The sequence below is a fragment of the Mastigoproctus giganteus genome, chromosome 1 (genome assembly GCF_048544385.1).
Source record: "Mastigoproctus giganteus isolate SK-2022 chromosome 1, ASM4854438v1, whole genome shotgun sequence".
NCBI classification, from domain to species: domain Eukaryota; kingdom Metazoa; phylum Arthropoda; class Arachnida; order Uropygi; family Thelyphonidae; genus Mastigoproctus; species Mastigoproctus giganteus.
This window is the reverse complement of record NC_143575.1, coordinates 31076315-31089993: the sequence shown is the minus strand read 5'-3', so window position 1 is coordinate 31089993 and position 13679 is coordinate 31076315. Positions and strand designations below refer to the sequence as shown.

General features: G+C 40.4%; 1 protein-coding gene across 4 annotated transcripts in view; it reads left to right on the top strand.

The window, feature by feature from the left end:
- Nucleotides 1–13679, top strand: part of Bap60 (Brahma-associated protein 60) — a 165470-nt gene that overhangs the window by 127603 nt on the left and 24188 nt on the right. For 3 of the 4 annotated variants that reach the window (XM_090372219.1, XM_090372224.1, XM_090372231.1), the window contains 2 exons: nt 3185–3239; nt 7909–7998. In XM_090372219.1, the coding sequence (XP_090228345.1) occupies nt 3185–3239; nt 7909–7998 (145 nt within the window). The remainder of the gene's footprint in view (nt 1–3184; nt 3240–7908; nt 7999–13679) is intronic. The other variant, XM_090372238.1, reaches the window with a different exon arrangement.

Here is a 13679-nt window from a genome sequence, read left to right as displayed (position 1 = left end):
TCTGCATTTCTGTCCAGACATGATAGGAGGGATTATACATCAATGAGTCAAAACATTATGACCAGCGAGTTGTTATGCAAATCGAAGCAACTGCAGGTGAACTACGATGCATGCATGAGTCGGGACACAATATAAAAAAACACCTGAAACTGAGCTCCTCTAATCAGTGTTACTCTTGTTCTTCAGATGGGAAAGGCAGCGGACTGAAATGAGTTGACAAAGGCCAAATTGTAATGGCCAGATGACTGGGTCAGAGCATATCCGAAATGGCACAGCTGGTGAGATGCTCACAGTCAGCTGTGGTTAGTACCTACTGAAAGTGGTCCTAGGAGGGAAACCCACAAATCGCCAGCGAGGTGTTGGATGACCACGGCTCATCAGTGCTCGAGGTGAGCGAAGGCTCTCCCAGATGGTACGTGGCAACAGAACGGCAACTGTGGCGCAACTAGCCGGTAATTGGAATGCTGGTGGTGGGAGTAATGTATCACAACACACAGTACATCGAACCCTGCTGAAATTGGGGCTGCATAGCCACAGGTCGCTCCAAGTGCCCATGCTAACCACGGTTCACCAGCAACAGCACCTACAATGGGCATGCAAGCATCAAAACTGGACCTTGAGTGATTGGAAGGAGGTCGTTTGGTCCGATGAATCACGTTTCCTGTTGCACCATGTGGATGGCCGGGTACATGTGCATTGTTTACCTGGGAAGTGATGGTGCCTGGATGCACCATCATCAGTGCTATTGTCACTGATATACAGGAATTTTGCTAGTAGGGAAAACGAGATGATTATCCCTTTGTATAAGGCAATGGTCAGGCCATGCCTTGAGTACTGTGTACACATCTGGAGGCCTCATTTTAGGAAGGTTTTAGAGTTGCTTGAGCGTGTACAGAGAAGGGCAACAAGATTGGTGAGGTGAACAAAGGGGTGCTCTTGTGAAGAAAGGCTTAAGTTCTGCAAATTGCAGAACTGAGCAAGAGAAAGGGAATTCTTTCTCTTGCTCAGATTACAAACCTGATATAGCATAGATTCAAATTGAGGAAAGACAGTTGTAGAATAGAAGTGCTGAAGTTTGCCTTTAGCCAGCGGGTAGTTGATTGCTGGAACAAACTTCCATCTGTTGTTGTGGAAGTTGATTGCTTAAATAAATTCAAGGCAGAACTAGACAAACATTTGGAATGAATGGATCAGTGAAATGGGAAGGGTTTTTTTTTTTCTTTTTTGGCTGGTGCTGTATAAGCTTGCTTTCTTGCATCATGTGCCTCTACTAATGCTATAAGTATAATTACTGTAATTCCATTCTCTTCCTCAAAAGAAAAGTCAGAATAATGTGCTGAACGTAAATATATGATTTTCAGTATTAAAAAGATGTTATCACTATCAGTGCGTCGTATTGGAAAGCATTTTAATTGCACAAGGTCCATACACATTAAATATTAATTCTAATCCCAGTAAACACATTTCCAATGGTATCTTTTTATTCATCAGGCCATATAAACTTAAGAAAAGAAGGTACTTTTTTGACATAAAGTATGTATCAATCCATAAAATACCAAAGACTGCATTTCAGCTGCATATAAATATAAAACATTTAAAACAACAGGTGCTAGTAAACAACAGGGATTCAAAAAAGGAATCAATGCACATCTAGTGCTACCTTAAAAATTAGTGAGTACAGTTAAACTGTGTTCCTTTAGTACCGGGGTTGGCAACCTTTTTTGAGTGAAGATCCATTTTTGATCTAATTGGGGGGGAAAAAGAGAATCCGAAGTGCTACACCTCAGCTCATGGTGTGGGGGGGGGTTAAGAAATGGAATAGAGTGGGGAGGTGTTCTATTACAAAAAAAATTCATTTTGAAATATTTATTAATACTGAAAAAATGTAACAAACATACAATTAGATATGTATTAATGTGACTTTTGCTGCTGAACTTCTTGAGTGAGTCTCAACATCAGGCGAGTATGCCATAATTTTCCCTCTTTAAATTGGCGCACTATGGCCATAGTTGACAATGCGCCTAATAAATCCCTAAACCAACAACAACAATCCTCTTTAAACATGCTGAGAGACTAACATTGTTCAGATGGTTCCTTGATTTATTTTTAATATAGTTCATGGGCGAAGGTAAGGAAAGCCTGCACGAGAAGCACGCAAAAGTTTACCGGTAAAAGTACTTTGCTGTAACAGCATTTGTTTTGTTGCTCACTCAGTAAACATACAGAGCGAGCAACAATACAAATGCTCACTCAGTAAACATACAGTGGGTGTTATCGGTCAGAAATATAAATTGAATCCCATGGGAGATTGAAACCCTCCCGAAGTGGAGCGGGTAACTTGATCTTTTTTCTTTAGAATCACTGGTGGACTAGTGGATAAATTGTTTATTAAGAAAAAAAGGCAAAGGAAAAGGAAGCCCACACGAGAAGCACGACAAACTTAGAAAACGTTTACCGGTGAAACTATGTTACAAACATTTTTTTCGCGAGAACTTCCAATATGACTCTTCGTGATTCAATTAGCAGTTCTAAAGAAAAAGGGCAGGTTACCCCCTTCCACACACGCGCGCGCTTCGGGAGGGTTTCAATCTCCCATGGGATTCAACTTCTACTCCAGACTGATAACACCCACCATCTGGTTACCGAGCGAGCAACAATACAAATGCCGTTGCAGCAAAGTACTTTTACCGGTAAATTTCATCAAACTTTTGCATGCTTCTGTAGAAATACATTGAACCAAAAACTGAGAATCCAAATGCAAATATTTTCAAATTTATATATGTGTTCCGTAAGCTACTCCATGCATTGAACACAATTTGGTCTTGCTTTTTCAACTCGTCTATCACTGTCCATTTGTGTAGAATTGCAAGGGCAGCCTTTTGCCTTTCCATATCTTCAATTTTAGTCTTAAGGCAATTTAGTCTTGCACTCCACATGTTCTTGATGTTTAAGTCCTCTAACTCCATTTCAAATTGTGCACCACGTGGGCTAAAAGTTAAAGAGCTGCATGCAGCTCATGAGCCACAGCTTGCCGACCCCTGTTCTAGTACGTGGGATGATATCAGTACCTTTTCAATATTGAACTTCTATTTACTTTATGCTTTTTATATACCATATGGTTTTCACTTTATTTTTATTCTTACTTTGTTATTCCTGTTTTATTTATTATTGTTATTTTTTTTAGTGTTGAGGGCCCCGATACCAAGAAGACTGCATGTTATGATATTGATGTGGAGGTGGTAAGGTTCATGATGTTAAATTTTAATGCTTATACTTTATATTTAAGATAAAAATTTGAAAAAAGTATATCTCATTCTTTATTTATTTAGGACTTCAGTAATCAGAATACAGTGGATTTTGAAATAATATTTGATATGATGCTTCACAACTATCTAACATATAACAAATAGTTGTTCAACTGTAGTATTAAATAGAATCAGGCACAATATGGCCTTAGCAGCCCTTGTGCCATTAAACAACAACAACAACAAATAGTTGTGAAAGGATTGATATAGTGATTTTAGTAAGCAAATATTCTTCCTCATTTGCAACTGTGGTACTTGGTACTAATGGGTAAATTTTGATGAAAGTTTAATGGCATTCCTCTGATAACAAGTTATTCAAAATATAGAGCAGTGTTACTGGTTAATAAAAACAGTGTGGTGAGAAAATATAAATAGTGAGTGGTAATAACTTACCTAACATTGACAGTGCCAAAAAATACTCTTATTATAGTAATATGTAAAACTTACTGTGACGGTATATGTAATAAGTTCATAAATTTTTCTAAATTTTTTTCATCTAGTGTTTGTTAGATGGTCAATTATAGATAGTCAAGCTTTTGTAATAAATATAACATTATTTCATAGTTTATATTACTAAAAGAATTTCTTTGACTATTTTATATGTTATATGGATGTGAAATTTACTTTTACTGTCATTAACAATAAGTTCAACTTTCTCACTGAGGGTTGACCTTCTGTCGATGTAACATGTTATTAGGGGGGCTAGCTATATGACTACTAAACAAACAGACAGACAGATGGGCTGTCAGTATGGGACTAAAGAGAACAAAACCGAATCATTTATAAGCTGAAAGCTTATGACTCTGCTAGGACAAATCAATCGTGACTTACTGCCAGGGGTGTCATCTGGCTCAACAAGGTCCCACACTGGACCTTGTATATATATATGCTTCACATATATATATACAGTACTAAATATGCTTCTGAAATAACCTTCAAAATATGTACGATCAATATTAGAAGCTTAAACAGCAAAGGAGTGGAAGTAGCAGAAGCACTAGATTAGTATGATGTCAGAATAATAGTTATCACAGAAACGAAGAGGATGAATATAGGTGAGCTGCAGCTAAATGATAATTATAAATTAATTTATTTTGGAAGTAAGATACTGTGCATGGAGGATATCACAATTGCTTTTAGAATTAGTTTGCAAGAAAGTTTAATTGGCTGGGAAGTTTTTTCAGATAGGCAAAATTTATGGTGTTATTTTATGTGATGGAGTTTATCTGTATAAACAGACTAATTTTATCACATAACTTGAAGACTCAAAAAACGAATGAAATAGAAGAGATTAAAAGCTCAAAAGGAAGATGAAATAGAAGGCCCAAAAAAAAGGATAAAATAAATTCTTTAATATCTTAGAAAGAGCAGTAGAAACCAATGACAAAAAAAGAATATCATTGATTAGTGATATTCAATGATATAGCAAGATCGGATATTTTGAGAAGATTTGTGGAGAAAGGTAAACATGACAATGAGATAGATAAAGTCTGCTAGAATTTTGTGCGAGCCATGCACATTACAAACACATAGTATATTGAAGCATAACAGTAGTCACAACTTTATAGAGGGGGCATAATAGAAACAAGCAAAGCAGGTCTATTGTATATACCACGTTTGTATACAATAAAGATTATATATATATATATATATATATAACTGACTTTAATATTATTTAAAAAAAGGAACTTAAACAGGTAGTTGAAGATACAACAGTATATAGTAAAGACAGTATGCTACTCCAACTGGATCTAGATAAGTTGGGCAAATGGGCTGAGAAGTGGCAACTGGAGTTTAACATTGACAAATGCAAAGTACTGCATATGGGTAGCAATAACCAAAGGGAAACATACCAACTGTGTGGTACTACGCTCAGGGAAGTGGAAGGTGAAAAAGATTGGGGGGTAATTGTGCAGTCAAATATGAAGCTCACTGAGCAGTGCAAGATGGGCTGCCAGGGCAGGGCATGGAGTCTTGTCAATGATATATAGGAATTTTGCTAGCAGGGACAGGGAGGTGATTATCCCGTTATACAAGGCAATGGTCAGGCCAAACAGTACTGTGTACAGGTCTGGAGGCCTCATTTTAGGAAGGATGTAGAGTTGCTAGAACGAGTACAAAGAAGGGCAACAAGATTGGTGAGGGGAACAAATGGGTGCTCTTACCAAGAAAGGCTTAAGTTCTGCAAATTGCAACACCTGGAGAGTAGACACTTGCGAGGTGATCTGATTGAGGTGTATAAGGCCTTGAATGGGTTGAGCAAGCTGAATGCTGATGGAATTCTTCCTCTTGCTCAGATTAAGAACCTGAGGGGGCACAGTTTCAAATTGAGGAAAGACAGTTGTAGAATAGATGTGTGGAAATTTGCCTTTAGCCAGCTGGTAGTTGATTGGTGGAACGGACTTCCATCTGTTGTGGAAGTTGGTAGCCTAAATAAATTTAAGACTGAGCTGGACAGGCATTTGGAACGAATGGAGGGGTGAAATGGGGGGGATTTGGCCGATGTTGCATAAGCTTGTTTTTTTGCATTGTATACCTCTACTAATACTAATAGAGGATTTTGAGAATGGAAGTAGCTATCATTTTGAATTGAACAAATTAAAAATAATGGTAAATAAACAATCATTGATGTAGTTTCAGTAATATAAAAGGATACTGACTTCTTAAATTAATTCTGTTAGGTTAATTCCAAATCTGGACGTGAAACGTTACAGTTAAAAAAAAGAAAAAAAACTATAATAAAGGCATTACTGATTTTCAATAACAATATTAGAAAATAAGCATTGCATACTTGAAAGCAGATGAAACAGAGGAGTAGAGGGAATGACTCAAAATCATGAATCATATATGAGAATATTTTATGACAGGTTCACTCGTGTTAGTCATCTATTGTTATATGTGTACAATTGTACCCAGTTGTCCATTACATTATCTTGTTTTCTTTGTATAAAGTGACTTTCTGGCAATCCACATGAAGAAACTTCACCATTTCTGTGTGAATTAACCACATTTTTGTCATATTTGGATGGATACATCAAAATCACAACATTGGTCTATAATTAAAATAATTAAACATGCATATTAACTCTATTTTAGATGCCACTTAGAAGATCAAGACAAAATTTGAACACTGCATATTATGTTATATATAGAGCTATATAAACTTCATTAAATGAATGAGAGGAAAGGACAGCATGCTAGAGTGTGAACCAACTAACAAGAATTACACAAATTTTATGTTTTTCAAGGAGCAGCAAAAATAGAATGTCCAAATGTTGCAGTGATTGGACATTCAGCTATGCATAAGAAAGGTACCACCAACTAATTGGGGCACCTCCGTAGCCAGGTGGGCAGGAGCAGCAGTGCATAGCACACGCTTCTTGATTAGACCGGGGTTCGAGCCCGTGACCACCAAATACGGAGGATGCGAAAAGGTCAGGGAATGACCACCGCATATCCTCGGAGCAATATGGCCTTAGTTGCTAATGCTCCTAAAAACCAAACAACAACAACAACCAACTAATTGGGAAAATTTCCCCATTTCTGATGAAGAGGAGAACTCAATTTCATTTTCAGTATTTTAAATAAATTTTAAAAATTTTAACTTTTGATCAGGTCAACAAATGATGATGCAACAGGGCTAACTGAGACATAGGAATATGGATTGAAAAATTTCTTTATATTGAATATGTTCTTTACAGAAGAGATAGGGAAGGTCAAAGAGGGAGGATAATGATTCTTACCAAAACTGCTTGAATGACCAGTTTTTCCTTGTGTCACATCAAATTCAGGTGAGCGTTGACTGTGATATAGAGTGCCTTGTGATAAAGGGGATATGATACATGATTCTGAAGAATATGGCATTTTTCTGTTTAAGTAACTTGAATAGGTAAGCAAGCAAGTGTACTTGCCTTGTTATGGACATTGTCTTCCTCCCTCTTATGCCATTGTGGGTAGCACAGTTGGTAGGGTCGCTGTCCTCTCCACACCAGGTGTGAAAAGACCTGAGTTCAAGTCCCGTCCATGACACAAGGAATTTTTATGGGCCCTTTTCACAATGTGGCTGAGTTATGTGAGGTTAGCGTGGTTTTTTTCCTCCTGGAAGCTTGGGTTTTTTCATCCAGCAAACAGAAAATCGACCACAGAACACACGCAATTTATGGACAATATACATGGAGAAATATGGTCTTAGGTGCTGATGCTAATGATTTTCTTTTTCTCTTTTAATTTAATCTTTGAATGCTAATTCACCTATTAGCATCTAACAGTTCTAACAGACTAATTTTTGAAGTGTGGCTTTTTTTATTTGATGATCAATTTTTTCAAGAGGCTTTTGGCTAATTATGTTATATATTTTTGTTACATAAAACTATATCTCTGTTTTATCCAGTCCAACCATTGATAAAGTAACTAGATCTAATATTCTTCTACTACCTGTTATGAAGTTAAAATGATGACAGTGTTTCTAATCACCAGATGAAGTAAAAAAAGAAAAAACTTTTGTAAATGTCAGATTTTATGTATATGGTCAATTTTTTATTTCCATTCAAGCTGTAACATAGAATCATCAATGACATAACCATAACTAATTCTTATTTTTAAGGATGATCCTCTTAAAAGCCAAATGAATAATTTCCTCCTTTCAACTGCAAGTCAACAGGAAATTCAGGCATTGGACAATAAGGTATATCGCGTATGTCTGTTATTGATTTTTACCTAATTAAGTTTATTTAACTGAAATATAAAAAATATTTATCAGAGTAAGAATATTGTTACTCAGTTCTTTCAAAGAAAAGGATATCTGTAGCTTAGTTTATGTTGAAATTCATAATTACAATTTAAGGATACCTTTGCAAGCATGTTGATTTATAGCAGAGTATTGATTAATCTTATTTATTTTTTTATGCCAAATAACATCCATTTACATACAAGAGTGGTTGAAATTTGACTTGAATTTTTTTTTTTTTTTTTTTTTATATATACAAAAAACACATACCAAAATTGCCAAATGTTGTTTTTTCAACATGGTCTTTTCCATGTAGTGCAGGAATGTCACAGGCTTTTGATACACTACCTAAAAGTATATGAAATAAATATTAAAAAAATAAATATATAAAGAAAAGAAAATAAGCAATCTGTGTGTTTCCCTCCTCACACAGGTAATATCTGTTCAGCTGACCTTGGAACATTCCCAACCTGTCAGTCTCAATGCCTATGGAGCTAACTTATTCCAGTAATGAACATCTCACTTGCTAAAAGAAAAGTTCTTAGAATCCCCCCTCGACGTGGGCACCTGTACGTGGTGAGGGGACCTCCCAGTGACGCTGCTGGACTTCCAGACTAGCGTCACTGGGATCCAACGCCCACAGCCTAGGTTCCGGGCTTACATCAATGGAATCCGGCGTGTTTGCCGTGCGCTGCGACCCGTGGAAACTCGGAAAGGGGGATCCTGGTGGTTGAGGGGCCCAGCTTCAATAAACCACTTTGGCCCCTGCTTCGACAAGACGGGTGGTCCTGGAAGGCCCGGCTAGGATCAATCGGCTAGTAGGTTCGCCTGCGAGGGTCAACCGTGTCAATGCCACGCCCCTACCCTCATGGTCCGAGGGACAGGATTCAGGCTGGCGGCGGTGCGGGTATAGTGTCTGGGTAGCCCTGGCGTCCCACTCCCGAGCGCATTTATTGCATGCCGGGTAGTGGGCGTCCCTTTGGGCTCCGTGGTGGGTGGGGAGCCCGGGCACTGAAAAATTTATAAATCTCTATGAATCCTGATAAACATACTCCTTCAGGGGCCCCAACCCGGTCCCTATCAGAAAACATTGACACAGATACAGAGAGCAGTATTGCTAAAAAGAGGCAGCGAACCGAAGTAACATCAGGGCCAATCCCTCGGTTCTTAATCATGCACTCAACAAGTGAAAAACCGATTGGAAAAATGTCACCCTTCTTTATCCAAAAAGGGTTGGATGGGTTAGCAGGTTCACCTAAGTCAGTTAAGAGGCTCCGTTCTGGAGACCTCTTAATTGAAACTAAAAATGACAGGCAATCAGAACACCTACTCCGAACAACATCAATCGGAGGAATCCCTATAACAGTGACACCACACAGAACACTCAATTCATCTAGAGGTGTCATTTCGGAGTGGGACCTTCTCGACGTATACGAGGAGGAAATCTGCTCCGAATTAAAACCACAGGGAGTCATTGCCGTCAAGAGAATCACTGCGCGAAGGGATGGAAAAATTGTTAAAACCAGGAGCGTTATCCTGACTTTTAACACTCCTAAACCTCCTGATGAGATTAAAGCTGGATATATCAACTGTTCAGTGCGTCCATACATACCAAATCCTTTACGGTGTTTTAAATGCCAAAAGTATGGACATTCCCAAATGGCCTGCCGTGGAGTCCTTGCATGCGCTCGATGCGGTGCAAAGGACCACGAAACATCAGCATGTTCAGCCGCAAAACCCACCTGTATTAATTGTGAGGGCGAACACCCGGCCTACTCACGAGCATGCCAGAGGTGGAAAGAAGAAAAAGAGATTCAACGGCTGAAGGCAGAGCTTAACATATCATACCAGGAGGCAAGGAAATCGGTCAAACCCCTGAATATCAACAAACCTACCTACGCCCAGAAGGTAGCAGGGAGATGTTCCGTCGGAACTCAGACGGACATGACCATTCCTCCAAAGGAGTCTTTCACTCCCATCGCGCGGTATCTCTTAAGCTCTCAAAAACCTGCACAAAAGGACCAATCAGCTGCCACTCCTATATCGGTACCTCCTAATGCTCCACAAGTTCCAAAGGTAATTATGAAAGAAAAGAATACGAAAGGGGAAGTCCCTCCTAGTATCCAAGAAAAGATGGATGTCGAGCAGAAGGAGGTACCCGAAGATTCAGTCTTGGAACTCTTTGCGGAGGAGGAAATGGACACGGGACAGCGTCCATTCTTCCCCAAAAAAGATAAATCCAAGACTGATAAAAGTAAGCCCTCAGCACCTCGGAAGCCGCCTGATGGACCCACCAAGCCAAAATAATGGCTAAATTCCTACAATGGAATTGTCGTGGATTCCGGCGAAATATTGATGACATCAAGGCCCTCCTGCAAAAGCACGAGCCAGTTTGCTTTTGCTTGCAGGAGACATATCTAAAGGCAAATGATGATCCCACGATGCATAACACCACAATTTATCGTAAGGACAGAATTGCGGATGGCTCTGTGCATGGGGGAGTGGCTATCCTTGTGGGTAACCATACCCCAGTGCAGCCCTTGCTAATTACAACCAGCATAGAGGCTGTTGCAATTCGCCTTTCAGTGGGATTCTTATTAACTGTATGCTCTATTTATTTGCCACCTGGGACTGACATCTCCCAGGCAGACCTTGATGATCTTCTAACGCAGCTGCCTCCCCCTTTCTTACTTCTTGGGGATTTTAATGGACATAACACCCTGTGGGGTAGTGCTAACATCAATGGAAGGGGACGATTCATAGAGCGTATGCTCAATGACAATGACCTTTCCCTTCTAAATACTGGAACAAACACCTTTTTCCACATGCCTACCCGTACCTTTTCTGCCATTGATCTCTCTATCTGCTCCCCTTCTCTGCTCCCTTCACTCACTTGGGAAGTGGAGGAGAATCCATACGGAAGTGATCACTTCCCTGTGATAACCTTGTTACACGGTGGGAGACCATGTCTTCCCTTCAGGTTACCACGGTGGAAGTTTGATCAGGCTGACTGGACTGCCTTCCAACATCAGGCAAATTTTAATCTTCGTACAGTCGGTCAAGAGCCTATCAATGATGCAGTTAAGTACATCACAGAAAATATTGTCCAAGCAGCTGCGAATACTGTTCCAAAAACATCTGCCCGGTTTCCACCATTTCCCAAACCCTGGTGGAATTCACAATGCACAGCAGCCAAAAAGGCTCAAAACAAAGCGTGGGGGATATTCCGCCGATATCCTACCACGACCAACCTTATAGCCTTTAAACGTGCACGAGCCAAAGCACGCTACATCCGTCGTCAGAGTCAAAAGGAATCGTGGATCCGTTTTACATCATCTATTAACCAGTCTACCAACTCTAAGGTAGTCTGGGATAAAATCCGGAAAATGAAGGGAAAATACACAGCGCACCCCTCATCGGTCCTTGAATATAATGGATGTACTATTGCAGACTTTACTGCAATAGCGAATGCTCTTGGGGAAACTTTTTCTAAAATCTCCGCAACATCATCTTACTCCCCAGAGTTTCTGGTCCTAAAGCGCAATGCTGAAAAACAGGCCCTTAAATTCACATCGAAGGGATCCCACCCATACAATGGGCCATTTAATATCCATGAGCTGAAAACAGCACTCGCCCGTACAAAGGCTACCGCTGTTGGACCAGACAACATCCATTATGAAATGATCAAACATCTTTCACCAGAATCCATGGACCGTCTGCTCCTCCTGTACAACAGAATCTTCCTCGAGGAGCACTTTCCGGAAACCTGGCGCAAGGCAACTATTCTTGCTTTTGCTAAGCCAGGAAAGGATCCTAAATATCCAAAAAACTATCGTCCTATTGCTCTGACCAGCTGTCTGTGCAAAATATTGGAGAGAATGGTCAATGCTCGGCTCTTATGGTACTTAGAGTCGAATGACCTTCTCTCCCGCTTTCAGTGCGGCTTCCGAAGAAATAGGTCCACATTGGACCACTTAGTTAGACTGGAAACATCTATCCGAGATGCTTTCCTAAAAAGAGAACATTTGGTGTCGGTGTTCTTTGACATGGAAAAAGCGTACGACACAACTTGGAGATTTGGTATTTTAAGAGACCTATACAATCTCGGTCTGAGAGGCCACCTTCCCATTTTTATTAAAAATTTTTTATCCTACCGTTATTTCCAAGTTCGTGTAGGATCCTCCCTTTCGCGGCCTTTTTGCCAAGAGGAGGGGGTACCACAAGGATCTGTCTTAAGTGTTACGCTTTTTGCCATTAAAATAAATTCTATTTCAGAACAACTTCCTCCAACTGTAAACAGTGCACTCTATGTCGATGACTTCAGCATATTCTCTCAATCATGCAATATGAGGGTTATTGAGAGACAACTGCAACAAGCTATTGACCGTGTTAACATCTGGGCCACGGCCAGTGGTTTCAGGTTCTCACCGGAGAAGACCGTTTGCGTCCATTTTTGTCGCAAACGTAACCTCCACCCTGAGCCTGAATTACGACTTGGACAAAGCACCATCCCAGTCGTATCAGAGGCAAAATTCCTGGGACTCATTTTTGACAAAAAGTTGACATTTGTTCAACACATTCGTCAGCTACGTACGAAGTGTACGAGAGGGCTTAACATCCTCCGCTCTCTCTCTTCTACCTCCTGGGGTGCAGACCGATGCACTCTACTACGTCTGTACCGTGCACTTGTACGCTCAAAATTAGATTATGGGTCTCAGGTGTATGCATCTGCCAGAAATAGCGCCGTTCGTTGGCTTGACCCCATCCATCACCAAGCCATTCGAATCGCTACTGGTGCATTCCGAACATCACCTGTCCAAAGTCTGTATGTCGAAGCAAATGAACCATCGTTGTCGCTTCGACGAATGCAGTTGTCTCTACAATATGCCTTCAAGCTGAAGTCCCTGCCGGACCATCCCACGTGGACATCCGTTTTCGAGCCACGATGGGAAAATCTTTATAACACACGGCGGACCGCCAATCGCCCATTCGGCATTCGTGTTCAAGAGCTACTCAATGAGCTTAACATCTCGGTAGACAAGGTCGCTCGATCACCAAAGGAGCCCCTTCCACCCTGGCATGCACAAACACCAGCATGTGACTTCTCGCTCAAACTTGCGACGAAGTCTAATACTCCAGCCTCTGTCTACCTTCAGCTCTATTCACAACACCGTGCAGAACATTCTGACTTCTTGCCAGTTTACACAGACGGCTCGAAGTCAGAATCGTATGTGGGATCTGCTGCTGTCTTTCCAAATAACACCATATCAGAGCAGATACCCGTTGACTGCAGCATTTACACTGCAGAGCTGCATGCCATAGAGTTAGCTCTAGATCACATAAGAAAACACCGTTACCAACGGAGTATTATATATGCCGACTCAATGAGTGCACTACAGGCTTTATCAGCGATGTCACACACTAATCATCCAACCCTGTCCCGAATCCAGCAGATAATATACAGCCTCTTTGTAAGTGGATTCGATATCCGATTCTGCTGGATTCCCAGTCACATCGGGATTAGAGGAAATGATTTGGCTGACACTGCAGCCAAATCGGCAGCCCTGACGGATAATCTTGACCTGTTAGTCCCCTATACAGACTACAGGCAAGTGATCCGTAGTAACCTACAATCTCAGTGGCAAGAT